Here is a 25,015-nt window from a genome sequence, read left to right on the forward strand (position 1 = left end):
CTACGGGGAAAAAAAGAGGACTGAGCACGCCCCCATTCTCATCGACAGGGCTGTAGTGGAACAGGTTGAGAGCTTCAAGTTCCTTGGTGTCCACATCACCAACGAACTATCATGGTCCAAACACACCAAGACAGTCGTGAAGAGGGCAAGACAAAGCCTATTCCCCCTCAGGAGACTGAAAAGATTTGGCATGGGTCCTCAGATCCTCAAAAAGTTCTACAGCTGCACCATCGAGAGCATCCTGACTGGTTGCATCACTGCCTGGTATGGCAACTGCTCGGCCTCCGACCGCAAGGCACTACAGAGGGTAGTGTGTACGGCCCAGTACATCACTGGGGCCAAGCTTCCTGCCATCCAGAACCTCTATACCAGGCGGTGTCAGAGGAAGAAAATTGTCGAGGACTCCAGACACCCAAGTCATATACTGTTCTCTCTGCTACCGCATGGCAAGCGGTACCGGAGCGCTAAGTCTAGGTCCAAAAGGCTTCTCAACAGCTTCTACCCCCAAACCATAAGACTCCTGAACAGCTAATCATGGCTACCCGGACTATTTGCACTGCCCCCCCCACCCCATATTTTTACGCTGCTGCTACTCTGTTAATTATTTATGCATAGTCACTTTAACTCTATCCACATGTACATATTACTTCAACTACCTCAACTAGCCGGTGCCCCCGCACATTGACTCTGCACCGGTACCCCCCTGTATATAGCCTCCCTACCGTTATTTTATTTTACTTCTGCAACTTTTTTGTTGTTTTATTTTACTTTTTATTAAGAAATAATGCATTGTTGGTTAAGGGCTGTAAGTAAGCATTTCACTGTAATGTCTGCACCTGTTGTATTCGGCGCATGTGGCAAATAAAATGTGATTTGATCAATTGAATTTGTTTTATATATTTTTTTCACTGATATGAAAGATAAGGTCATTATGCTTCGAAAACCATACCGCAAAGCAACGCGTGTTAATGTTCAGATTGAGCGTTGGGGCTCTTAACAAAACTCCTGCTTACAGAAGACGCCTTCATCCAATGGCTCTTATGTGTAATGTATCATGATCAAGGGCACTGTATACATAAATTGCAGCAACATTGGATCCTGTTTCCTGTCTATGGTTGCAATTGCGTGGGTCAAACAAAAAAACCCTAGTGATTGGTTGACAATCACTCTACAAGGTGTTGAAAGCGTTCCACAGGGATGCTGGCCCATGTTGACTCCCAATGCTTCCCACAGTTCTGTCAAGTTGGCTGGATGTCCTTTGGGTGGTGGACCATTCTTGATACACACAGGAAACTGTTGAGCGTGAAAAACCCAGCAGCGTTGCAGTTCTTGACACACTCAAACCGGTGCACCTGGCACGTACTACCGTACCCCCGTTCAAAGCACAGGGGGTTGGTGGTACCTTAATAGGGGAGGACGGGCTCGTGGTAATGGCTGGAGCGGAATAGGGGGAATGGAGGACGGGCTCGTGGTAATGGCTGGAGCGGAATCAGGGGAATGGAGGACGGGCTGGTGGTAATGGCTGGAGCGGAATCAGGGGAATGGAGGACGGGCTGGTGGTAATGGCTGGAGTGGAATCAGGGGAATGGAGGACGGGCTCGTGGTAATGGCTGGAGCGGAATCAGGGGAATGGTTGGGGAGGACGGGCTCGTGGTAATGGCTGGAGCGGAATCAGGGGAATGGTTGGGGAGGACGGGCTCGTGGTAATGGCTGGAGTGGAATCAGGGGAATGGTTGGGGAGGACGGGCTCGTGGTAATGGCTGGAGCGGAATCAGGGGAATGGTTGGGGAGGACGGGCTCGTGGTAATGGCTGGAGCGGAATCAGGGGAATGGTTGGGGAGGACGGGCTCGTGGTAATGGCTGGAGCGGAATCAGGGGAATGGTTGGGGAGGACGGGCTCGTGGTAATGGCTGGAGCGGAATCAGGGGAATGGTTGGGGAGGACGGGCTCGTGGTAATGGCTGGAGCGGAATCAGGGGAATGGTTGGGGAGGACGGGCTCGTGGTAATGGCTGGAGCGGAATCAGGGGAATGGTTGGGGAGGACGGGCTCGTGGTAATGGCTGGAGCGGAATCAGGGGAATGGTTGGGGAGGACGGGCTCGTGGTAATGGCTGGAGCGGAATCAGGGGAATGGTTGGGGAGGACGGGCTCGTGGTAATGGCTGGAGCGGAATCAGGGGAATGGTTGGGGAGGACGGGCTCGTGGTAATGGCTGGAGCGGAATCAGGGGAATGGTTGGGGAGGACGGGCTCGTGGTAATGGCTGGAGCGGAATCAGGGGAATGGTATCAGATACATTGAACACGTATTTTGATGCCATTCCATTCACTCCTTTCCAGACATTATTATGAGCCGTCCTCCCCTCAGCAGCCTCCTGTGGTTCAAAGGCCATTCAATCTTTTGTCTTGCCCATTCACCCTCTGAATGGCACACATACACGATCCATGTCTCAATTGTCTCAAGGCTTTAAAATTATTCTTTAACCTGTCTCCTCCCCTTCATCTACACTGATTTGAAGTGGATTTAACAAGTGACATCAATAAGGGATCATAGCTTTCACCTGGATTCACCTGGTCAGTCTATGTCATGGAAAGAGCAGGTGTTCCTAATGTTTTGTACACTCAGTGTATACAATTAGTTATTCTAAGTATATTTGCTATAACTGTCTCGACATCATATTACTAACAATGACCAGCCAGTTGGGAAGAAATACAAAAAGGTTTAAGGAAAGTGGTTCATTTATTAGTGTAAAAGATGGTTTAGTGTCAGTGACAGCTATACAATACAGCCCCAATGCAGGACAACACAATACTAACGATGACATATGAAAAGTATAGGAAGGACATTTCCCAAGATCACATAAGAGATCACATAAGAGATCACATAAGAGATCACATAATGAGTAATTGTTTGAGCTGCAAGGTGATTCTGTAGCTCAGGCTGATTCCCTCCAACACGCACTCTGGTTGTGTCAGGACTACACACCCATGGACCCACATAGTACTACATTTCCCATGATGCTCTGCTGATCACCAGCCGCGCGTGGGTGTCCACTTTCCCATCAGCCGGCCTTCAGAGTGGATGTAGTACACGGGATGCATCATGGCCGTCGCACACGCCTGGACACACACACCTACATTACACCTCTGACATGGAGTCAAAGTAGTGTACAATGACAACTCGTGTTAAAGTTACTGTGGTAGGGGATGAGTACTAATGTGGTAGGGGATGAGAGGATGTAGGGGATGAGTACTAATGTGGTAGGGGATGAGAGTAAGTAGGGGATGAGTACTAATGTGGTAGGGGATGAGAGGATGTAGGGGATGAGTACTAATGTGGTAGGGGATGAGAGTAAGTAGGGGATGAGTACTAATGTGGTAGGGGATGAGAGGATGTAGGGGATGAGTACTAATGTGGTAGGGGATGAGAGTAAGTAGGGGATGAGTACTAATGTAGTAGGGGATGAGTACTAATGTGGTAGGGGATGAGAGTATGTAGGGGATGAGTACTAATGTAGTAGGGGATGAGTACTAATGTGGTAGGGGATGAGAGTAAGTAGGGGATGAGTAATAATGTAGTAGGGGATGAGTACTAATGTAGTAGGGGATGAGTACTAATGTAGTAGGGGATGAGTACTAATGTGGTAGGGGATGAGTACTAATGTGGTAGGGGATGAGTACTAATGTAGTAGGGGATGAGTACTAATGTAGTAGGGGATGAGAGTAAGTAGGGGATGAGTACTAATGTGGTAGGGGATGAGAGTAAGTAGGGGATGAGTACTAATGTGGTAGGGGATGAGAGTATGTAGGGGATGAGTACTAATGTGGTAGGGGATGAGAGTATGTAGGGGATGAGTAATAATGTGGTAGGGGATGAGTACTAATGTGGTAGGGGATGAGTACTGTGGTAGAGGATGAGAGTATGTAGGGGATGAGTAATAATGTGGTAGGGGATGAGTACTAATGTGGTAGGGGATGAGTACTAATGTGGTAGAGGATGAGAGTAAGTAGGGGATGAGTACTAATGTGGTAGGGGATGAGAGTAAGTAGGATGAGTACTAATGTGGTAGGGGATGAGTACTAATGTGGTAGGGGATGAGTACTAGTGTGGTAGGGGATGAGAGTAAGTAGGGGATGAGTACTAATGTGGTAGGGGATGAGTACTAATGTGGTAGGGGATGAGAGTAAGTAGCGGATGAGTACTAATGTGGTAGGGGATGAGAGTAAGTAGGGGATGAGTACTAATGTGGTAGGGGATGAGAGTATGTAGGGGATGAGTACTAATGTAGTAGGGGGTGAGTACTAATGTGGTAGGGGATGAGAGTAAGTAGGGGATGAGTACTAATGTAGTAGGGGATGAGTACTAATGTAGTAGGGGATGAATACTAATGTGGTAGGGGATGAGAGTATGTAGGGGATGAGTACTAATGTAGTAGGGGATGAGAGTATGTAGGGGATGAGTACTAATGTAGTAGGGGGTGAGTACTAATGTGGTAGGGGATGAGAGTAAGTAGGGGATGAGTACTAATGTAGTAGGGGATGAGTACTAATGTAGTAGGGGATGAATACTAATGTGGTAGGGGATGAGAGTATGTAGGGGATGAGTACTAATGTAGTAGGGGATGAGTACTAATGTGGTAGGGGATGAGAGTAAGTAGGGGATGAGTATTAATGTAGTAGGGGATGAGTACTAATGTAGTAGGGGATGAGTACTAATGTAGTAGGGGATGAGTACTAATGTAGTAGGGGATGAGAGTAAGTAGGGGATGAGTACTAATGTAGTAGGGGATGAGTACTAATGTAGTAGTGGATGAGTACTAATGTGGTAGGGGATGAGAGTATGTAGGGGATGAGTACTAATGTAGTAGGGGATGAGTACTAATGTGGTAGGGGATGAGAGTATGTAGGGGATGAGTAATAATGTGGTAGGGGATGAGTACTAATGTGGTAGGGGATGAGTACTAATGTGGTAGGGGATGAGAGTATGTAGGGGATGAGTAATAATGTGGTAGGGGATGAGTACTAATGTGGTAGGGGATGAGAGTAAGTAGGGGATGAGTACTAATGTGGTAGGGGATGAGAGTAAGTAGGATGAGTACTAATGTGGTAGGGGATGAGTACTAATGTGGTAGGGGATGAGTACTAGTGTGGTAGGGGATGAGAGTAAGTAGGGGATGAGTACTAATGTGGTAGGGGATGAGTACTAATGTGGTAGGGGATGAGAGTAAGTAGCGGATGAGTACTAATGTGGTAGGGGATGAGAGTAAGTAGGGGATGAGTACTAATGTGGTAGGGGATGAGAGTATGTAGGGGATGAGTACTAATGTAGTAGGGGATGAGTACTAATGTGGTAGGGGATGAGAGTAAGTAGGGGATGAGTACTAATGTAGTAGGGGATGAGTACTAATGTAGTAGGGGATGAGTACTAATGTAGTAGGGGATGAGTACTAATGTGGTAGGGGATGGGAGTATGTAGGGGATGAGTACTAATGTAGTAGGGGATGAGTACTAATGTGGTAGGGGATGAGAGTATGTAGGGGATGAGTAATAATGTGGTATGGGATGAGTACTAATGTGGTAGGGGATGAGTACTAATGTGGTAGAGGATGAGAGTATGTAGGGGATGAGTAATAATGTGGTAGGGGATGAGTACTAATGTGGTAGGGGATGAGTACTAATGTGGTAGAGGATGAGAGTAAGTAGGGGATGAGTACTAATGTGGTAGGGGATGAGAGTAAGTAGGATGAGTACTAATGTGGTAGGGGATGAGAGTAAGTAGGGGATGAGTACTAATGTGGTAGGGGATGAGAGTAAGTAGGGGATGAGTACTAATGTGATAGGGGATGAGAGTATGTAGGGGATGAGTACTAATGTTACTAATGTGGTAGGGGATGAGAGTATGTAGGGGATGAGTACTAATGTGATAGGGGATGCGAGTAAGTAGGGGATGAGTACTAATGTGGTAGGGGATGAGAATGAGTAGGGGATGAGTACTAACGTGGTAGGGGATGAGAGTGAATAGGGGATGAGTTCTAACATGGTAGGAGATGAGTGTGAATAGGGGATGCGTAAGGGATGAGTACTAATGCTGTAGGGGATGACTGAATAGGGGTTGAGTACTAATGCGGTAGGGGATGAGTAAGGGATGAGTACTCACATGGTAAGGTATAATAGTCAGTAGTGTTCCCAGGGGATATTGGCTGTAGTCCAGCTGTCCTGAGAGAGGCTCGACTCTGCCATGCTCCTGGGTCATAGACAACAACCTGCAGGGGGACAGACAGACACTGAGAGAGGCTCCACTCTGCCATGCTCCTGGGTCAAAGACAACAACCTGCAGGGGGACAGACAGACACTGAGAGAGGCTCCACTCTGCCATGCTCCTGGGTCATAGACAACAACCTGCAGGGGGACAGACAGACACTGAGAGAGGCTCCACTCTGCCATGCTCCTGGGGTCATAGACAACAACCTGCAGGGGGACAGACAGACACTGAGAGAGGCTCCACTCTGCCATGCTCCTGGGGTCATAGACAACAACCTGCAGGGGGACAGACAGACACTGAGAGAGGCTCCACTCTGCCATGCTCCTGGGTCATAGACAACAACCTGCAGGGGGACAGACAGACACTGAGAGAGGCTCCACTCTGCCATGCTCCTGGGGTCATGGACAACAACCTGCAGGGGGACAGACAGACACTGAGAGAGGCTCCACTCTGCCATGCTCCTGGGGTCATAGACAACAACCTGCAGGGAGACAGACAGACACTGAGAGAGGCTCCACTCTGCAATGCTCCTGGGTCATAGACAACAACCTGCATATCAGTTGTAGTACTGTAGTAGTATTGTAGTAGGTCAGGATGTCTATACTATGACAGTAGTAGTAATATCAGTCGTAGTACTGTAGTAGTATTGTAGTATTACCTGATGTCAGGATGTCCATCTATGACAGTAGTAGTAATATCAGTTGTAGTACTGTAGTAGTATTGTGGTAGTACTTAAGTAGTATTGTAGTATTACCTGAGGTCAGGATGTCCCTCTATGACAGCGTATCCGGTGGGCAGTTTCCCAGCTCCATCCAGACTGAAAGTGATAATAATAATAATAATAATAAACAACAGTACTGTGACAGAATATTATAGTAATAACAGTACTGTGACAGAATATTATAGTAATAACAGTACTGTGACAGTAGTATTATAGTAATAACAGTACTATGACAGTATTATTATAGTAATAACAGTACTATGACAGTAGTATTATAGTAATAACAACAGTACTATGACAGTATTATAGTAATAACAGTACTGTGACAGTAGTATTATAGTAACAACAGTACTATGACAGTAGTATTATAGTAATAACAACAGTACTGTGACAGCAGTATTATAGTAATAACAACAGTACTATGACAGCAGTATTATAGTAATAACAACAGTACTATGACAGTAGTATTATAGTAACAACAACAGTACTGTGACAGCAGTATTATAGTAATAACAACAGTACTATGACAGCAGTATTATAGTAATAACAACAGTACTATGACAGCAGTATTATAGTAATAACAACAGTACTATGACAGTAGTATTATAGTAACAACAACAGTACTGTGACAGTAGTATTATAGTAACAACAACAGTACTGTGACAGCAGTATTATAGTAATAACAACAGTACTGTGACAGCAGTATTATAGTAATAACAACAGTACTGTGACAGCAGTATTATAGTAATAACAACAGTACTGTGACAGCAGTATTATAGTAATAACAGTACTGTGACAGCAGTATTATAGTAATAACAACAGTACTGTGACAGCAGTATTATAGTAATAACAGTACTGTGACAGCAGTATTATAGTAATAACAACAGTACTGTGACAGCAGTATTATAGTAATAACAACAGTACTGTGACAGCAGTATTATAGTAATAACAACAGTACTATGACAGCAGTATTATAGTAACAACAGTACTGTGACAGTAGTATTATAGTAATAACAGTACTATGACAGTAGTATTATAGTAATAACAGTACTATGACAGTAGTATTATAGTAATAACAGTACTATGACAGTAGTATTATAGTAATAACAGTACTATGACAGTAGTATTATAGTAATAACAACAGTACTATGACAGTATTATAGTAATAACAACAGTACTGTGACAGCAGTATTATAGTAATAACAGTACTGTGACAGTAGTATTATAGTAATAACAACAGTACTGTGACAGTATTATTATAGTAATAACAACAGTACTGTGACAGTAGTATTATAGTAATAACAGTACTATGACAGTAGTATTATAGTAATAACAACAGTACTGTGACAGTATTATTATAGTAATAACAACAGTACTATGACAGTAGTTTTATAGTAATAACAGTACTATGACAGTAGTATTATAGTAATAACAACAGTACTGTGACAGTATTATTATAGTAATAACAACAGTACTATGACAGTATTATTATAGTAATAACAACAGTACTGTGACAGTAGTATTATAGTAATAACAGTACTATGACAGTAGTATTATAGTAATAACAACAGTACTGTGACAGTAGTATTATAGTAATAACAACAGTACTATGACAGTAGTATTATAGTAATAACAGTACTATGACAGTAGTATTATAGTAATAACAACAGTACTGTGACAGTATTATTATAGTAATAACAACAGTACTATAACAGTAGTATTATAGTAATAACAGTACTATGACAGTAATATTATAGTAATAACAGTACTGTGACAGTAGTATTATAGTAATAACAGTACTATGACAGTATTATTATAGTAATAACAGTACTGTGACAGTAGTATTATAGTAATAACAGTACTATGACAGTATTATTATAGTAATAACAGTACTGTGACAGTATTATTATAGTAATAACAACAGTACTGTGACAGTATTATTATAGTAATAACAACAGTACTGTGACAGTAGTATTATAGTAATAACAGTACTATGACAGTAGTATTATAGTAATAACAGTACTATGACAGTATTATTATAGTAATAACAGTACTATAACAGTAGTATTATAGTAATAACAGTACTATGACAGTATTATTATAGTAATAACAGTACTGTGACAGTAGTATTATAGTAATAACAGTACTATGACAGTATTATTATAGTAATAACAGTACTATGTAAGTAGTATTATAGTAATAACAGTACTATGACAGTAGTATTATAGTAATAACAGTACTATGACAGTATTATTATAGTAATAACAGTACTGTGACAGCAGTATTATAGTAATAACAGTACTATGACAGTAGTATTATAGTAATAACAGTACTATGACAGTAGTATTATAGTAGTAACAACAGTATTTAATAGAGCTGTAGTACCTGAGAGCGGACCAGCCACAGTCAAGGAGCAGCTGGTTTCTGTGAGGAGAGTGACCTATGACCCTGCTCAGAACCCTGACAGCCACGTCCTCCAGACTGCACGAACCAATCACAGACTGCTGCACGTCTACAGGAAGCACAGCAGCCAATCAGAAAACAACACTGCTTTCTACTACTATAGATCTATTGTGGTCACACACGGACACACACATACTGACCGAAGAAGACGTAGTTCCCAGGATGCACCTCGCTGAGCTTGGCCATGTCACTGATTGGCTGGCTGCAGGAGGGGGTGGAGCCTATACTGGACTTACAGCTGATACCCACAGCCTTTAGTCTGGAGAGAGAGAGAGACGTGTGTGTCTTCGTGTGTGTCTTTGTGTGTGTGTGTCTTTGTGTGTGTGTGTGTGTGTCTTTGTGTGTGTGTCTGTGTCTTTGTGTGTGTGTGTGTGTGTGTGTGTGTCTGTGTGTGTGTCTTTGTGTGTGTGTGTGTGTGTGTGTCTGTGTGTGTCTTTGTGTGTGTGTGTGTCTTTGTGTGTGTGTGTGTGTCTTTGTGTGTGTGTGTCTTTGTGTCTGTGTGTGTGTGTGTCTTTGTGTGTGTGTGTGTCTTTGTGTGTGTGTGTGTCTTTGTGTGTGTGTGTGTGTGTGTGTGTGTCTGTGTGTGTCTTTGTGTTTGTGTGTCTTTGTGTGTGTGTGTCTTTGTGTGTGTGTGTCTTTGTGTGTGTGTGTCTTTGTGTGTGTGTGTGTCTTTGTGTGTGTGTGTGTGTCTTTGTGTGTGTGTGTGTGTCTTTGTGTGTGTGTGTGTGTCTTTGTGTGTGTGTGTGTGTCTTTGTGTGTGTGTGTGTGTCTTTGTGTGTGTGTGTCTGTGTGTGTGTGTGTGTGTGTCTTTGTGTGTGTGTGTGTCTTTGTGTGTGTGTGTGTCTTACTTCTCCATGAACTGCAGTACGAGGGTGGTTGTTTCCTGGGCAACAGCGTGTATTTGCTCTGCCCCTCTGCAGCCATAGGTGTTCCCACAGTGGGCGTACACCCCCACCAGCTCCACCCCCTCTGACTCAGAGATGGCCTGGGCCAATCGCAGTGCCTCTGGCTCCGAGTGCAGAACACCCGCTACAAAACAGAACCACGGTGTGTTCAGTTCGCTTCAAGGTTTGCTACGTTGCATTACAGTTTGTCCTGAATGGCCCGTCTCCCCTAAACGGTGCACATCGTTCCTCAACCCCCTTTAAAGGTACGTTTGCTCCCCTTTGGTGGGTGTGGCCTGATCGATATGGGTGTGTCCATTTGAAATCACATCACTACAGACCGCGGTTTGATTCCAGGCTGTATCACAATACGGCCTTGATTGGGAGTCCCATAGGGCGGCATATAATTGGCCCAGCGTCGTCCGGGTTTGGCCGGGGTAGGCCGTCATTGTAAAAAATAAATTTGTTCTGTCCCGTGTAGCTCAGTTGGTAGAGCATGGCGCTTGCAACGCCAGGGTTGTGGGTTCGATTCCCACGGTGGGCCAGTATGAAAAATGTATGCATTCACTAACTGTAAGTGGCTCTGGATAAGAGCGTCTGCTAAATGACTAAAATGTAGTAACTGTCAACGTTGCACACAATTTTATCGTACTGAACACAACCCAGAACCACGTTCAGTAGCACAACCCAGAACCACGTTCAGTAGCACAACCCAGAACCACGTTCAGTAGCACAACCCAGAACCACGTTCAGTAGCACAACCCAGAACCACGTTCAGTAGCACAACCCAGAACCACGTTCAGTAGCACAACCCAGAACCACGTTCAGTAGCACAACCCAGAACCACGTTCAGTAGCACAACCCAGAACCACGTTCAGTAGCACAACCCAGAACCACGTTCAGTAGCACAACCCAGAACCACGTTCAGTAGCCAAACGTTGATGAAAGTTGCGGATAGAAATTCCATGAATGGAGCTGACGTGATTCCTTATTCTACGTGTCAGAGAGGCATGGAGCTGACGTGATTCCTTATTCTACGTGTCGGAGAGGCATGGAGCTGACGTGATTCCTTATTCTACGTGTCAGAGAGGAATGGAGCTGACGTGATTCCTTATTCTACGTGTCGGAGAGGCATGGAGCTGACGTGATTCCTTATTCTACGTGTCAGAGAGGCATGGAGCTGACGTGATTCCTTATTCTACGTGTCGGAGAGGCATGGAGCTGCCGTGATTCCTTGTTTTACGTGTCAGAGGCATGGAGCTGCCGTGATTCCTTGTTCTACGTGTCAGAGAGGCATGTTTGTTCTACATAGCATATTCCTATCTGAACGTTATAAAACGTTGCGTCCTTCTGAACGTGCCCCTGGGTCAAATACTTCCGAATACTTCAGTTGCACTTGATTTGGAACCAATGGAATAGTAAACACCAAACCAATCAAGTGCACCTCGAATACTTTCAAGTATCTTACTTTCAAAATCAAATCAAACTTTATTTATATAGCATATTTCACACAATAAGATATTTGACATACTGTTGACCCAGGTCTGAAGGCGAAGCATTCTCGAACGCCATAATAGCGTTCTAGAACATTCTAACATTCTAGAACCCGCTCTCACCTCTTCCGTTGTCACAGTCCAGTTTGAGCCAGACGTGCCACACCCCTCCGTCTGTCAGTGGGCTCTTCCTCAGCTCCTCCAGAGCATCTCTGTGGTCCAACAACACCTGGAACAGAGACAGACGCTCTGCCAGCACGGCACAGCGCTCAACCTTACACACACACACACAGGCACACACAGACACGCACACAGGCACACACAGGCACACACAGGCACACACACACACACGCACACAGACACGCACAGACACACACACAGGCACACACACACACAGACACGCACAGAGGCACACACAGGCACACACAGGCACACACAGGCACAGTTTAATGGTGTTGGATAGATAGTGGAAGGGCACAGAGTAGGTAAGTAGCGGCTAGCTGTACAGTTAGTGTGGAGGCAATGAGGTAGTAGCAAAACGCTGGCCGCCGTTTGCAGTGATTAACGTAACAAGACTTTTCATGCATTTCTCAGCAAAAGGTAGGTTCATTAAAAAAGGTGTGTAAACAGCACTTACCCTCCACTATGGAAGCTAGGGTGTAGTGTGGAGGGGTTAGGGTGTGTATGGAAGTTAGGGTGTAGTGTGGAGGGGTTAGGGTGTAGTGTGTAGGGGTTAGGGTGTGTATGGAAGTTAGGGTGTAGTGTGTAGGGGTTAGGGTGTGTATTGAAGTTAGGGTGTAGTGTGGAGGGGTTAGGGTGTGTATGGAAGTTAGGGTGTAGTGTGGAGGGGTTAGGGTGTAGTGTGTAGGGGTTAGGGTGTGTATGGAAGTTAGGGTGTAGTGTGTAGGGGTTAGGGTGTGTATGGAAGTTAGGGTGTAGTGTGTAGGGGTTAGGGTGTGTATGGAAGTTAGGGTGTAGTGTGTAGGGGTTAGGGTGTAGTGTGGAGGGGTTAGGGTGTGTATGGAAGCTAGGGTGTAGTGTGTAGGGGTTAGGGTGTGTATGGAAGTTAGGGTGTAGTGTGTAGGGGTTAGGGTGTAGTGTGGAGGGGTTAGGGTGTGTATGGAAGTTAGGGTGTAGTGTGGAGGGGTTAGGGTGTGTATGGAAGTTAGGGTGTAGTGTGTAGGGGTTAGGGTGTAGTGTGGAGGGGTTAGGGTGTGTATGGAAGTTAGGGTGTAGTGTGGAGGGGTTAGGGTGTAGTGTGGAGGGGTTAGGGTGTAGTGTGGAGGGGTTAGGGTGTAGTGTGGAGGGGTTAGGGTGTAGTGTGGAGGGGTTAGGGTGTAGTGTGGAGGGGTTAGGGTGTAGTGTGTAGGGGTTAGGGTGTAGTGTGTAGGGGTTAGGGTGTGTATGGAAGTTAGGGTGTAGTGTGGAGGGGTTAGGGTGTAGTGTGTAGGGGTTAGGGTGTAGTGTGTAGGGGTTAGGGTGTGTATGGAAGTTAGGGTGTAGTGTGTAGGGGTTAGGGTGTAGTGTGGAGGGGTTAGGGTGTGTATGGAAGCTAGGGTGTAGTGTGTAGGGGTTAGGGTGTGTATGGAAGTTAGGGTGTAGTGTGTAGGGGTTAGGGTGTAGTGTGGAGGGGTTAGGGTGTGTATGGAAGTTAGGGTGTAGTGTGTAGGGGTTAGGGTGTGTATGGAAGTTAGGGTGTAGTGTGTAGGGGTTAGGGTGTAGTGTGGAGGGGTTAGGGTGTGTATGGAAGTTAGGGTGTAGTGTGGAGGGGTTAGGGTGTAGTGTGGAGGGGTTAGGGTGTAGTGTGGAGGGGTTAGGGTGTAGTGTGGAGGGGTTAGGGTGTAGTGTGGAGGGGTTAGGGTGTAGTGTGGAGGGGTTAGGGTGTAGTGTGTAGGGGTTAGGGTGTAGTGTGTAGGGGTTAGGGTGTGTATGGAAGTTAGGGTGTAGTGTGGAGGGGTTAGGGTGTAGTGTGTAGGGGTTAGGGTGTAGTGTGGAGGGGTTAGGGTGTAGTGTGTAGGGGTTAGGGTGTAGTGTCTAGGGGTTAGGGTGTAGTGTGGAGGGGTTAGGGTGTAGTGTGGAGGGGTTAGGGTGTAGTGTGGAGGGGTTAGGGTGTGTACCTTGTCAAAGGGAACAGAGTAGGCATACAGGATGTCGTCATATCCGTGGTCGGCATAGAAACTGGCTTCTGCCAGTGTTGACACGACGATACAACTCCTAGACCCACCTGTCATTATATCACCACACTCACAACACACACACACACACACACACACACACAGTTCTGGTCTCTTATTGTGTTTGTGTGTGTGTGTGTGTGTGTGTGTGTGTCTTACAGGGTCTTGTGTGTGTGTGTGTGTGTGTGTGTCTTACAGGGTCTTGTGTGTCTTCATGTGTGGTCGTAGTGTGACTCCTAGCTTGGTCCAACGTTCTCTCATTTTCTCAGCATTCCTCTTCACTATATCAACATCCACAACCATGACAGGAGTACACAGGGTGGTTATATGGTCCCCGTCCATCCCACTACACACACACACACACACACACACACACACACACACACACACACACACACACACACACACACACACACACACACACACACACACACACACACACACACACACACACACACACACAGCAGTGTCAAATCTATCTCTAACCTGTCGATGGGGTCGAAAGTATAACCTGTAGCCTAAAACTGAACCTACATCTTTAGAAATACAGACATTTTTACAACCTGAACGCCACTGGAACTAACAGAGCAATACAATGATAAAAGGCTATCTGAATCTAACTAGGCTACTTTACTCTTGAATGATGTTTTCAGATATTGGTGCACAATAACTTTGAAAATCTTACACAGTAATTACATTTGTGCGCACGACTTCACACTCAGCAGCCTAGGCAGCTGATACTGGCTGCTAGATCTGCGCTATCTCAGGGCTACCAACTTATGAAGAAACCTTGGAGTGAGATTTGCTATGTGAATTTCACTGCCCCCTGACACAACCCCTGGATGGGGGACTGGGGTCCTCCATCAGGAACATTTTACTGTTTTATAGCTCATTTCCTGCAATTCTACGTATTTTGACATGGCTTAGGCCTGTGACCAGGGGGGAAATAAAAACCACAGGTCAGGTGGATGCTTTGAACATTAAATGAACATTCAACATTTGATGACTTTGTTACTTTGAGATTTTTACATTTACGTATGCTAATATTTTGTAAACATATTTTTTTTTACGTGGGTTTGTCACTTTGTTCAGACAGTAATGAAATGAGAGAGGGAGACAGGCTAATGTTAGAAACCGTGGGAAGGCCGGAAGCAGGGATGAAACTCTATTCTCAGGTGTTAAGTTGTATGCACAGGGGAGGGGAGTGTTATCACTACGCCAAGGCTCTGCACAGGACATTTTTATATTAATGGTTGATGGCCGTTGGTAAACCAAATCATAGATTGATTGCAGTGTCCTTGTAGAGATGCTTTCATGGTAAGGTCGCAAACATTTTAACATTTTGTATTTTGGGTGAACTATCTCTTTAAAATAGGGCAAATGTCTCTAAATCACCCAACCTTCAAGAAAAATCTAATGAATATAAATATTCAGGTGGTTTATTCCTACTAGTTGAAGATCCCAGTCTTCACCTTACTCTGCACAGACACGATATGATGTTTATGAGTTGTGAGGCCCCCTACCGTCTCTGCTTAGCATGCACACGGTACTAAAATGTCCAAAATGATATTTGATTCCTGGAGCAGTTTAATATCCAATGCTTATTTGTATGACTTATTCAAAACTGTCCATGAATGGCTGCAAAAATACATATCCTCATATAAATCATTTTTAAAAAGACACAAGTAGGCATGTCAGATTTCCTATGTGATTACACTGGCAACACTGGGAAGAAGTGGAATAATAACATATATATGGGGAATAACATTAGTGTTCTTGCTGACAAGCACACTAATTAAACTATATTATAGCCCATTGTTAAGAATGAGAATTGTTCCACTGATCAGACTAAATAAAGTAAATAGATAATAAAATCTCCTGAAGACTAGATGACATGAATCTGCCCCTAAACCCTAACCAAATTATGTTCCTATTTATTGTCCCCCCCTCTAGAATCAAACTTACACTTTTGGGTTCACAACCTGTTTGACAAAATTATTTTCATAGTTCCAAATCAGGTCACCGAACTTCCTGCTAAAACATCCTGTAGGTCTGTCAGCTGCCTTATCGTTGTCACGGCCTAAACCCCAATCACCAAACGAGGAGATTTATGCAAATGTCGATTAAATCTACTTTAGTACATGCTGTTAAAAGGCTGCATTCTGCAATAGAGACGGGAGTAACAGCAATCTAACTTTGTTAACAACATTGTACATTAAACACCACTACGGTGCTGCTCTTTTTACAGTGTTATAAAGTCAGTGGAGAACGATCTCTCTCTCCATTCAACCCCACACTAATGTTGAGGGGCGTTTCTTTAAAACATGCATCCAATCCCCTTGATCCCTTCCATAACTAGACCAATCATATGCTTCAACGTGTCGCGGTTATCAGCGCTGTGGCGTCAGACAGGACAATGATAAAGGTTCCGCTCGTCATGTTAAATTGCAGGCGCAGATGCTCCGATTTCAAAACGATTTGGAGCGCAGTTCAAATTTAACACGCTGACACAATGGACTAATTAGAAAGAGCGTGAAAAGAGGGTCAAATGCGTGTCACACGTCTAGGATTGATGTGCATTCCTGGTAATACACTCCTGTTCACTGTGGACCGCCTCGTACAAAAAGCATCCATTCAGGCTGCAAAGGCCTCATTTTCCTCCTTAACTAGCTAGCCTTAACGGCGAGCCGCCGGAAGAAAAAAAACGGGAAAAATGTGTACTGTCTTAATAAAACAATTTTCCACCACCATTTTCGGACAATTTATGATGTTGCACACCCTTGGCTGAACGCGGTGTGCAACAACCTAAATTGCCTGAGAATCCGAAAATGGAGGTGAAAATTGTGTTTTATTACTTCGTAAACATACTCACAAAAATCAGTCTCCTGTCCAGCGCGGCTGAGATTAATTGCACAGATACAAATCTTTATTCCAGATGTAAACTACCTACCTCACACTGCTCAACCACCTGATCAGCTGTGGTCAGTTTCAATTGTATGGTGTCCCTGCTTGACCAAACATAGCTGAGGGAGAGCACGTCCTCTTTGACCAATCAGCTTCAGCCACACATTCTGACTATGGTGCAATCTGTAGTTCGTTTTTCAGCCAAACGGAAGCCCCGCCACTTTTTTCTTCACATTCGTATCTCTATAACAGAGCCTTGGTCAGTTTGTCTTACCGCCTTAAAGGTTATATGTTTTTACTAAGTTATTACTGTGTCATTTCTGTAATATGTATGCATTCAATGAAGTATCAATTGTTACTACTGGTTACTACTACTGGCTAGTGACATTATTAGCAGTTAGTGATACTGTTATGGTATTTATAGTGATCTGTAGGAGGTGTTTTAAAGGGGAATGGAAACACTTTAGGAAGTACAGCTAAACAAAGAGATGTATTCAATCCACTAATACCAAACATGTGCATTTAACATAGAAACATCTCTATTTTTAGGATTTTGATATTGAATAAAGTTTATTAGAGGTATGGGTAGCGGCGTCTTGAATTGCCATAGTAACGATTGATGCCAATGCTTCTTCATTGACAGGATTGAGACAATTGTGAGTTTTGCTGCTTGTTTGACCAGACCAATAGAAGGCCTAGGCCTATTTTGTTTCAGACCCACGAAGATGACAACGTTTTATTTTCCCTTTCACAAAGTTATGCAGAGAGTAACCAAGACACTGTCTTAAATACACTTTCTTAAAAGTGCTGTCTTAAATACACTGTCTTAAATACACTGTCTTAAAGGTGCTGTCTTAAAGGTGCTGTCTTAAATACACTGTCTTAAAGGTGCTGTCTTAAATACACTGTCTTAAAGGTGCTGTCTTAAAGGTGCTGTCTTAAAGGTGCTGTCTTAAAGGGGCACACAGGTCTGCTCTGACTTACTTTATATTGTTATTGTTCTATCTATTTGTTCATGCTTATTTCCAAGTGAGAAAGGTCTCGTTACTCTATTTTTATTTTTTGTTTATTTTAATTTTTTTATATGCGCTTAAAATAGTATGTACCTCTTTCTCTATAAAAAACAACTCAGAATAGTCCCTGATTACACTAAAAAGGGTTTCTATTCTCTCATTACTGTAAACTTCTTTAGGACTACAACACCGTTACATTTACATTTACATTTACATTTTAGTCATTTAGCAGACGCTCTTATCCAGAGCGACTTACAGGAGCAATTAGGGTTAAGTGCCTTGCTCAAGGGCACATTAACGTCATTTAGCAGACGCTCTTAGCCAGAGCGACTCACAAATTGGTGCGTTCACCCTATAGCCAGTGGGATAACCACTTTACAATTTGGAATTAGAAGGAATACTTTATCCTATCCCAGGTATTCCTTAAAGAGGTTACAATAGGATCATTACTGTAAACGTATTTAGGCCTTCAACACAGTTACAATAGGATCATTACTGTAAACGTATTTAGGCCTTCAACACAGTTACAATAGGATCATTACTGTAAACGTATTTAGGCCTTCAACACAGTTACAATAGGATCATTACTGTAAACGTATTTAGGCCTTCAACACAGCTACAATAGAATCATTACTGAAATCCAGGTGCAATACAGATGTGTTCAAACACACTCACACACAAATAAGACACAGGTCTGGTTTCACCACAGCTGGCTTTATTACATAATGTTCAGTTTACAACAAATGCATTTTCAGTGTGTGTGTGCATGTCTGTGTGTGTGTGTTGGGTATAGGTGTGGGAGTGTGTGTGTGAGAGAGAGAGATGTGTCTAAATGAGTCTGGTTCCCTGAACTAGAATAATAACGTATAAAGAGGCACTTCTATTGAAATTACAAAGTTTGAAAAACGTAACTGTTTAAAAATGAAGACTGTTTGAAAAACGGAGTTGACTGTTTACGTTAAGACTGTAGAATGTGTGTATGTAACTCCTTCACTAGAATAGCACCTTTAGTGTAAAATACAAACCTCACAGTGAGGGATCTCTTCTAGAAACACAATACAGACCTCACAGTGAGGGATCTCTTCTAGAAACACAATGCAGACCTCACAGTGAGGGATCTCTTCTAGAAACACAATACAAAGAAAACAACTACAGAAAAATAGACTTACAATTGCAACCTCTTTTACACTTCAGTATCAGTAACTCTCTGATGAGAGAGGCTTTGGTTGTTTGGCTTAGCTAGTTAAAGGTGAAATCTGTAATTTAATTAATTAAAAAGAAATGCCTTGTGTCTCTTGGACGAGCTAGAAGTTCAGCTTCCAAGTTCCGCAATTTTTTACTTAAATCTGGCAAACCACAGAGCACCTTCACATCTGAGAACACATCAATTTGTTTGTTTATTCATTACTAAAAATATTCTTACGGATTGCACCTTTAACTGTTCGTTAGAACACAGCTCGTTAGCTGATTAGCAGACCCAGCGGATGAAGCGTTCGAAGAAGGTAGGTTTCCCCAGCGTGGCATAGTCCTCCCCTCTAAAGATGGCTGATGTGTCACCCAGGGCAACCTTCCTCAGCACGTCCTGGTCCGTGTCAGTCCCCATGGCGATCACCGTGGGAACACCCTCAGCCCGCCGCATGGCCGACACGCCCTCCTCCAGGCTGTCGCTGGCAGTGATGCCGTCAGTGATGAAGACAAACGACAGCTCTGCATTACGCCGCGCCAGACGGCTCCCCTGTAGAACACACAGAGACAGTATAGTTATACAGTGTTAGGACGTGGCAGACGGCTGTCCACACAGAGACAGTATAGTTATACAGTGTTAGGACGCGCCAGATGGCTGTCCACACAGAGACAGTATAGTTATACAGTGTTAGGACGTGGCAGATGGCTGTCCACACAGAGACAGTATAGTTATACAGTGTTAGGACGCGCCAGACGGCTGTCCACACAGAGACAGTATAGTTATACAGTGTTAGGACGCGCCAGATGGCTGTCCACACAGAGACAGTATAGTTATACAGTGTTAGGACGTGGCAGATGGCTGTCCACACAGAGACAGTATAGTTATACAGTGTTAGGACGCGCCAGACGGCTGTCCACACAGAGACAGTATAGTTATACAGTGTTAGGACGTGGCAGATGGCTGTCCACACAGAGACAGTATAGTTATACAGTGTTAGGACGCGGCAGATGGCTGTCCACACAGAGACAGTATAGTTATACAGTGTTAGGACGCGCCAGACGGCTGTCCACACAGAGACAGTATAGTTATACAGTGTTAGGACGCGGCAGATGGCTGTCCACACAGAGACAGTATAGTTATACAGTGTTAGGACGCGGCAGATGGCTGTCCACACAGAGACAGTATAGTTATACAGTGTTAGGACGCGCCAGACGGCTGTCCACACAGAGACAGTATAGTTATACAGTGTTAGGACGTGGCAGACGGCTGTCCACACAGAGACAGTATAGTTATACAGTGTTAGGACGCGCCAGACGGCTCCCCTGTAGAACACACAGAGACAGTATAGTTATACAGTGTTAGGACGCGGCAGATGGCTGTCCACACAGAGACAGTATAGTTATACAGTGTTAGGACGTGGCAGACGGCTGTCCACACAGAGACAGTATAGTTATACAGTGTTAGGACGTGGCAGACGGCTGTCCACACAGAGACAGTATAGTTATACAGTGTTAGGACGCGCCAGACGGCTCCCCTGTAGAACACACAGAGACAGTATAGTTATACAGTGTTAGGACGCGGCAGACGGCTGTCCACACAGAGACAGTATAGTTATACAGTGTTAGGACGCGCCAGACGGCTGTCCACACAGAGACAGTATAGTTATACAGTGTTAGGACGCGCCAGATGGCTGTCCACACAGAGACAGTATAGTTATACAGTGTTAGGACGCGCCAGATGGCTGTCCACACAGAGACAGTATAGTTATACAGTGTTAGGACGCGCCAGACGGCTCCCCTGTAGAACACACAGAGACAGTATAGTTATACAGTGTTAGGACGCGCCAGACGGCTGTCCACACAGAGACAGTATAGTTATACAGTGTTAGGACGCGGCAGATGGCTGTCCACACAGAGACAGTATAGTTATACAGTGTTAGGACGTGGCAGATGGCTGTCCACACAGAGACAGTATAGTTATACAGTGTTAGGACGCGGCAGACGGCTGTCCACACAGAGACAGTATAGTTATACAGTGTTAGGACGTGGCAGATGGCTGTCCACACAGAGACAGTATAGTTATAGAGTGTTAGGACGTGGCAGATGGCTGTCCACACAGAGACAGTATAGTTATACAGTGTTAGGACGCGCCAGACGGCTCCCCTGTAGAACACACAGAGACAGTATAGTTATACAGTGTTAGGACGTGGCAGATGGCTGTCCACACAGAGACAGTATAGTTATAGAGTGTTAGGACGTGGCAGATGGCTGTCCACACAGAGACAGTATAGTTATACAGTGTTAGGACGCGCCAGACGGCTGTCCACACAGAGACAGTATAGTTATACAGTGTTAGGACGTGGCAGATGGCTGTCCACACAGAGACAGTATAGTTATACAGTGTTAGGACGTGGCAGACGGCTGTCCACACAGAGACAGTATAGTTATACAGTGTTAGGACGCGGCAGATGGCTGTCCACACAGAGACAGTATAGTTATACAGTGTTAGGACGCGCCAGACGGCTGTCCACACAGAGACAGTATAGTTATACAGTGTTAGGACGCGGCAGATGGCTGTCCACACAGAGACAGTATAGTTATACAGTGTTAGGACGCGCCAGACGGCTGTCCACACAGAGGCAGTATAGTTATACAGTGTTAGGACGTGGCAGATGGCTGTCCACACAGAGACAGTATAGTTATACAGTGTTAGGACGTGGCAGATGGCTGTCCACACAGAGACAGTATAGCTATAGGTTGTTGACGTTGTGTTGTGCGTGCGTGTACCTGTGACATCACCAGGTTATTGACAGCGTGTATGATGGCGCTGCCCAGAGAGGAGGCGGAGTCCATGTAGCTCATCCCAGCCAGCGAATCAGCGATCACCGTCAGATTGTGTGTGAGCGAAAACTCAACCCTCTGTTCTGATTGGCTGCCATATTGCAGCAGGGCGATGCGGGCATTCCTGTCGTCTGATTCGCCATTGGCCAGAGTGAGGCGGCGAGCCACGTTCTCGATGAACTCCTTGGCGCGGCGGTGGTTCTCCACTCCCATCCTCTCTGACCCGTCCAGCATGAACACAAGGTCCACGGGGCGCTGCACACAGTTGGCCACCGCTGGTTCTGAAACACACACAGGCATACACCCGTTGGAGCGTCACACACACACACACACACACACACACACACACACACACACACACACACACACACACACACACACACACACACATCTATTTGAACTATGAACATACAGACACACACCAACACACGTTAACTTGCAAACACACTGTCACACAAACACACTCTGTCACACAAACACACCCTGTCACACAAACACTCTGTCACACAAACACAGCACACAGCTGACAACAGCTGGCTCAGAAACACAACAGCTTGATAACATCATCTGTCTAGTCTGAGCGAAGAGGAAGTTGACTGGCTGTCTAGTCTGAGCGAAGAGGAAGTTGACTGGCTGTCTAGTCTGAGCGAAGAGGAAGTTGACTGGCTGTCTAGTCTGAGCGAAGAGGAAGTTGACTGGCTGTCTAGTCTGAGCGAAGAGGAAGTTGACTGGCTGTCTAGTCTGAGCGAAGAGGAAGTTGACTGGCTGTCTAGTCTGAGCGAAGAGGAAGTTGACTGGCTGTCTAGTCTGAGCGAAGAGGAGAGGAGGAAGTTGACTGGCTGTCTAGTCTGAGCGAAGGGGAAGTTGACTGGCTGTCTAGTCTGAGCGAAGAGGAAGTTGACTGGCTGTCTAGTCTGAGCGAAGAGGAAGTTGACTGGCTGTCTAGTCTGAGCGAAGGGGAAGTTGACTGGCTGTCTAGTCTGAGCGAAGAGGAGAGGAGGAAGTTGACTGGCTGTCTAGTCTGAGCGAAGAGGAAGTTGACTGGCTGTCATCCAGTGTTTACATGTTTGCTCCATGCCCCCCCCCCCCAAAATGGCATCCCTACCATGTATAGGAATTAAAGAACCAACATGTATAAGGAGAACTGCAGGGGTCCAAGTACCGAACCCAGAGGAACACCTCATCATTTGTTTTGGGTGCTCAGATAATTCAGCCAGCAGGGAACATAATTACTATCTATCTAGGTCTTCAGCCAGCAGGGAACATAATTACTATCTAGCTAGGTCTTCAGCCAGCAGGGAACATAATTACTATCTAGCTAGGTCTTCAGCCAGCATGGAACATAATTACTATCTATCTAGGTCTTCAGCCAGCATGGAACATAATTACTATCTAGCTAGGTCTTCAGCCAGCAGGGAACATAATTACTATCTAGCTAGGTCTTCAGCCAGCAGGGAACATAATTACTATCTAGCTAGGTCTTCAGCCAGCATGGAACATAATTACTATCTAGCTAGGTCTTCAGCCAGCAGGGAACATAATTACTATCTAGCTAGGTCTTCAGCCAGCAGGGAACATAATTACTATCTAGCTAGGTCTTCAGCCAGCAGGGAACATAATTACTATCTAGCTAGGTCTTCAGCCAGCAGGGAACATAATTACTATCTAGCTAGGTCTTCAGCCAGCAGGGAACATAATTACTATCTATCTAGGTCTTCAGCCAGCAGGGAACATAATTACTATCTATCTAGGTCTTCAGCCAGCAGGGAACATAATTACTATCTAGCTAGGTCTTCAGCCAGCAGGGAACATAATTACTATCTAGCTAGGTCTTCAGCCAGCAGGGAACATAATTACTATCTAGCTAGGTCTTCAGCCAGCATGGAACATAATTACTATCTAGCTAGGTCTTCAGCCAGCATGGAACATAATTACTATCTAGCTAGGTCTTCAGCCAGCAGGGAACATAATTACTATCTAGCTAGGTCTTCAGCCAGCATGGAACATAATTACTATCTAGCTAGGTCTTCAGCCCACTAGCTCCCCGCCCACTCGGCCCACTAGCTCCCCGCCCACTCGGCCCACTAGCTCCCCGCCCACTCGGCCCACTAGCACCCCGCCCACCCAGTCTGTCTTTTCAGACTGCCTGGTAGTTTGACATGAAAAATAAATGTTTATTTCTCAAATATTTACCATCTTGATCAGGAAAAAAATATTGCAGGTGATGTTTTAGTCACTTAAAAGGTTATTTTACTTGGTAATCTGAATGACTGTTCGGGATCTTTAACACAGCTGTGACCTATCACTGGAGGATGGTTGGTAGCAGACTCAGAGATACAACAACAACATGACTCCTTGTTTCCCTTTGCACTATTGATTTATTTCACATAGGCAAACATGACAGGTAAGGAAAACATATATTCTCTACTAAAAATACATGATCATATCTTTAAGATATTCTCTCTATAGGATATTGTTAATCCAATAATACTTATATTTAGCTGAAGCTAAGCATGTTGCAGTCTCAGAGCTAAGATAATACAGTAAACTTCTCTCTTTTAAAACGTTCTCTGTTTTCACTGTCTAACACCCCCCACTTCACATGCACATCAAACAATACCAGATGGATAAAGTAATTGTTATTTTTTTAAAGCAATTATTATTCGTTTTTTTGTTTTATTAAATGTATTTAATTCACTTAAATGTAGGTTTATCCAACAGATCATGTCCGTTCAATAAATTATCTACCCATCACATACCCAATAATCCCATAGGCCTAACATGTAATGCCCATAACCAACCCAAACACTAACATTCACAGAAAACTAAAATGGCTGCTGTAACTATGGCGATGTGCAAAACTGCAAAACGGTATCTTTGTGGAATCATACAGTGATTCAGCAAGTGGTTCGAGGGATTTGAGTGGTTCACAGTGGTAAATGGGTTCAACATCACAGCCATATACAAAATACTGAACTGTCTTAAGTGTCTAAAACTGCAGGTCCAACTAAACAGGCTTTAAAAACCCCAGATCCAGAGCAGTAGCTAATCACTCACCTTAAGAACAAGCTTAGAGATG

The 25,015-nt window shown here is 44.5% G+C and overlaps 2 protein-coding genes across 7 annotated transcripts in view; both read right to left on the reverse strand.

The window, feature by feature from the left end:
- Positions 1 to 2,717: 2,717 nt before the first annotated feature.
- LOC311098729 (D-serine dehydratase) lies at positions 2,718 to 17,027 on the reverse strand. 4 transcript variants are annotated; one of them, XM_084139268.1, is made up of 10 exons: positions 16,944 to 17,027; positions 14,190 to 14,339; positions 13,937 to 14,033; positions 11,943 to 12,093; positions 10,291 to 10,471; positions 9,583 to 9,701; positions 9,365 to 9,491; positions 7,013 to 7,075; positions 6,154 to 6,259; positions 2,718 to 3,116 (listed from the first exon to the last, which is right to left on the reverse strand). In XM_084139268.1, the coding sequence occupies exons 2-10, from the start codon at positions 14,333 to 14,335 to the stop codon at positions 3,027 to 3,029; spliced, it is 1,080 nt and encodes a 359-aa protein (XP_083995394.1). In that variant the 5' UTR covers positions 14,336 to 14,339; positions 16,944 to 17,027; the 3' UTR covers positions 2,718 to 3,026. The 4 variants fall into 4 exon arrangements, with proteins under 4 accessions (XP_083995394.1, XP_083995393.1, XP_083995396.1 ...); XM_084139267.1 differs by having other exon boundaries at positions 16,866 to 16,955; XM_084139270.1 differs by lacking the exons at positions 2,718 to 3,116; positions 6,154 to 6,259 and adding an exon at positions 6,302 to 6,601 and having other exon boundaries at positions 16,866 to 16,955.
- A 1,578-nt stretch (positions 17,028 to 18,605) lies between these two features.
- LOC311098946 (collagen alpha-2(VI) chain-like) overlaps positions 18,606 to 25,015 on the reverse strand; it is a 64,387-nt gene continuing 57,977 nt past the window's right edge. For 2 of the 3 annotated variants that reach the window (XM_084139501.1, XM_084139502.1), the window contains exons 27-28: positions 21,883 to 22,217; positions 18,606 to 19,645 (exon numbers count right to left, since the gene is read on the reverse strand). In XM_084139501.1, the coding sequence (XP_083995627.1) occupies positions 19,379 to 19,645; positions 21,883 to 22,217 (602 nt within the window). In that variant the 3' untranslated portion in view covers positions 18,606 to 19,378. Of the gene's footprint in view, positions 19,646 to 21,882; positions 22,218 to 24,297 lie in introns of those variants that run through there. The other variant, XM_084139503.1, reaches the window with a different exon arrangement.

Source organism: Coregonus lavaretus, assembly GCF_964263955.1.
Source record: "Coregonus lavaretus genome assembly, chromosome: 23".
NCBI lineage: Eukaryota > Metazoa > Chordata > Actinopteri > Salmoniformes > Salmonidae > Coregonus > Coregonus lavaretus.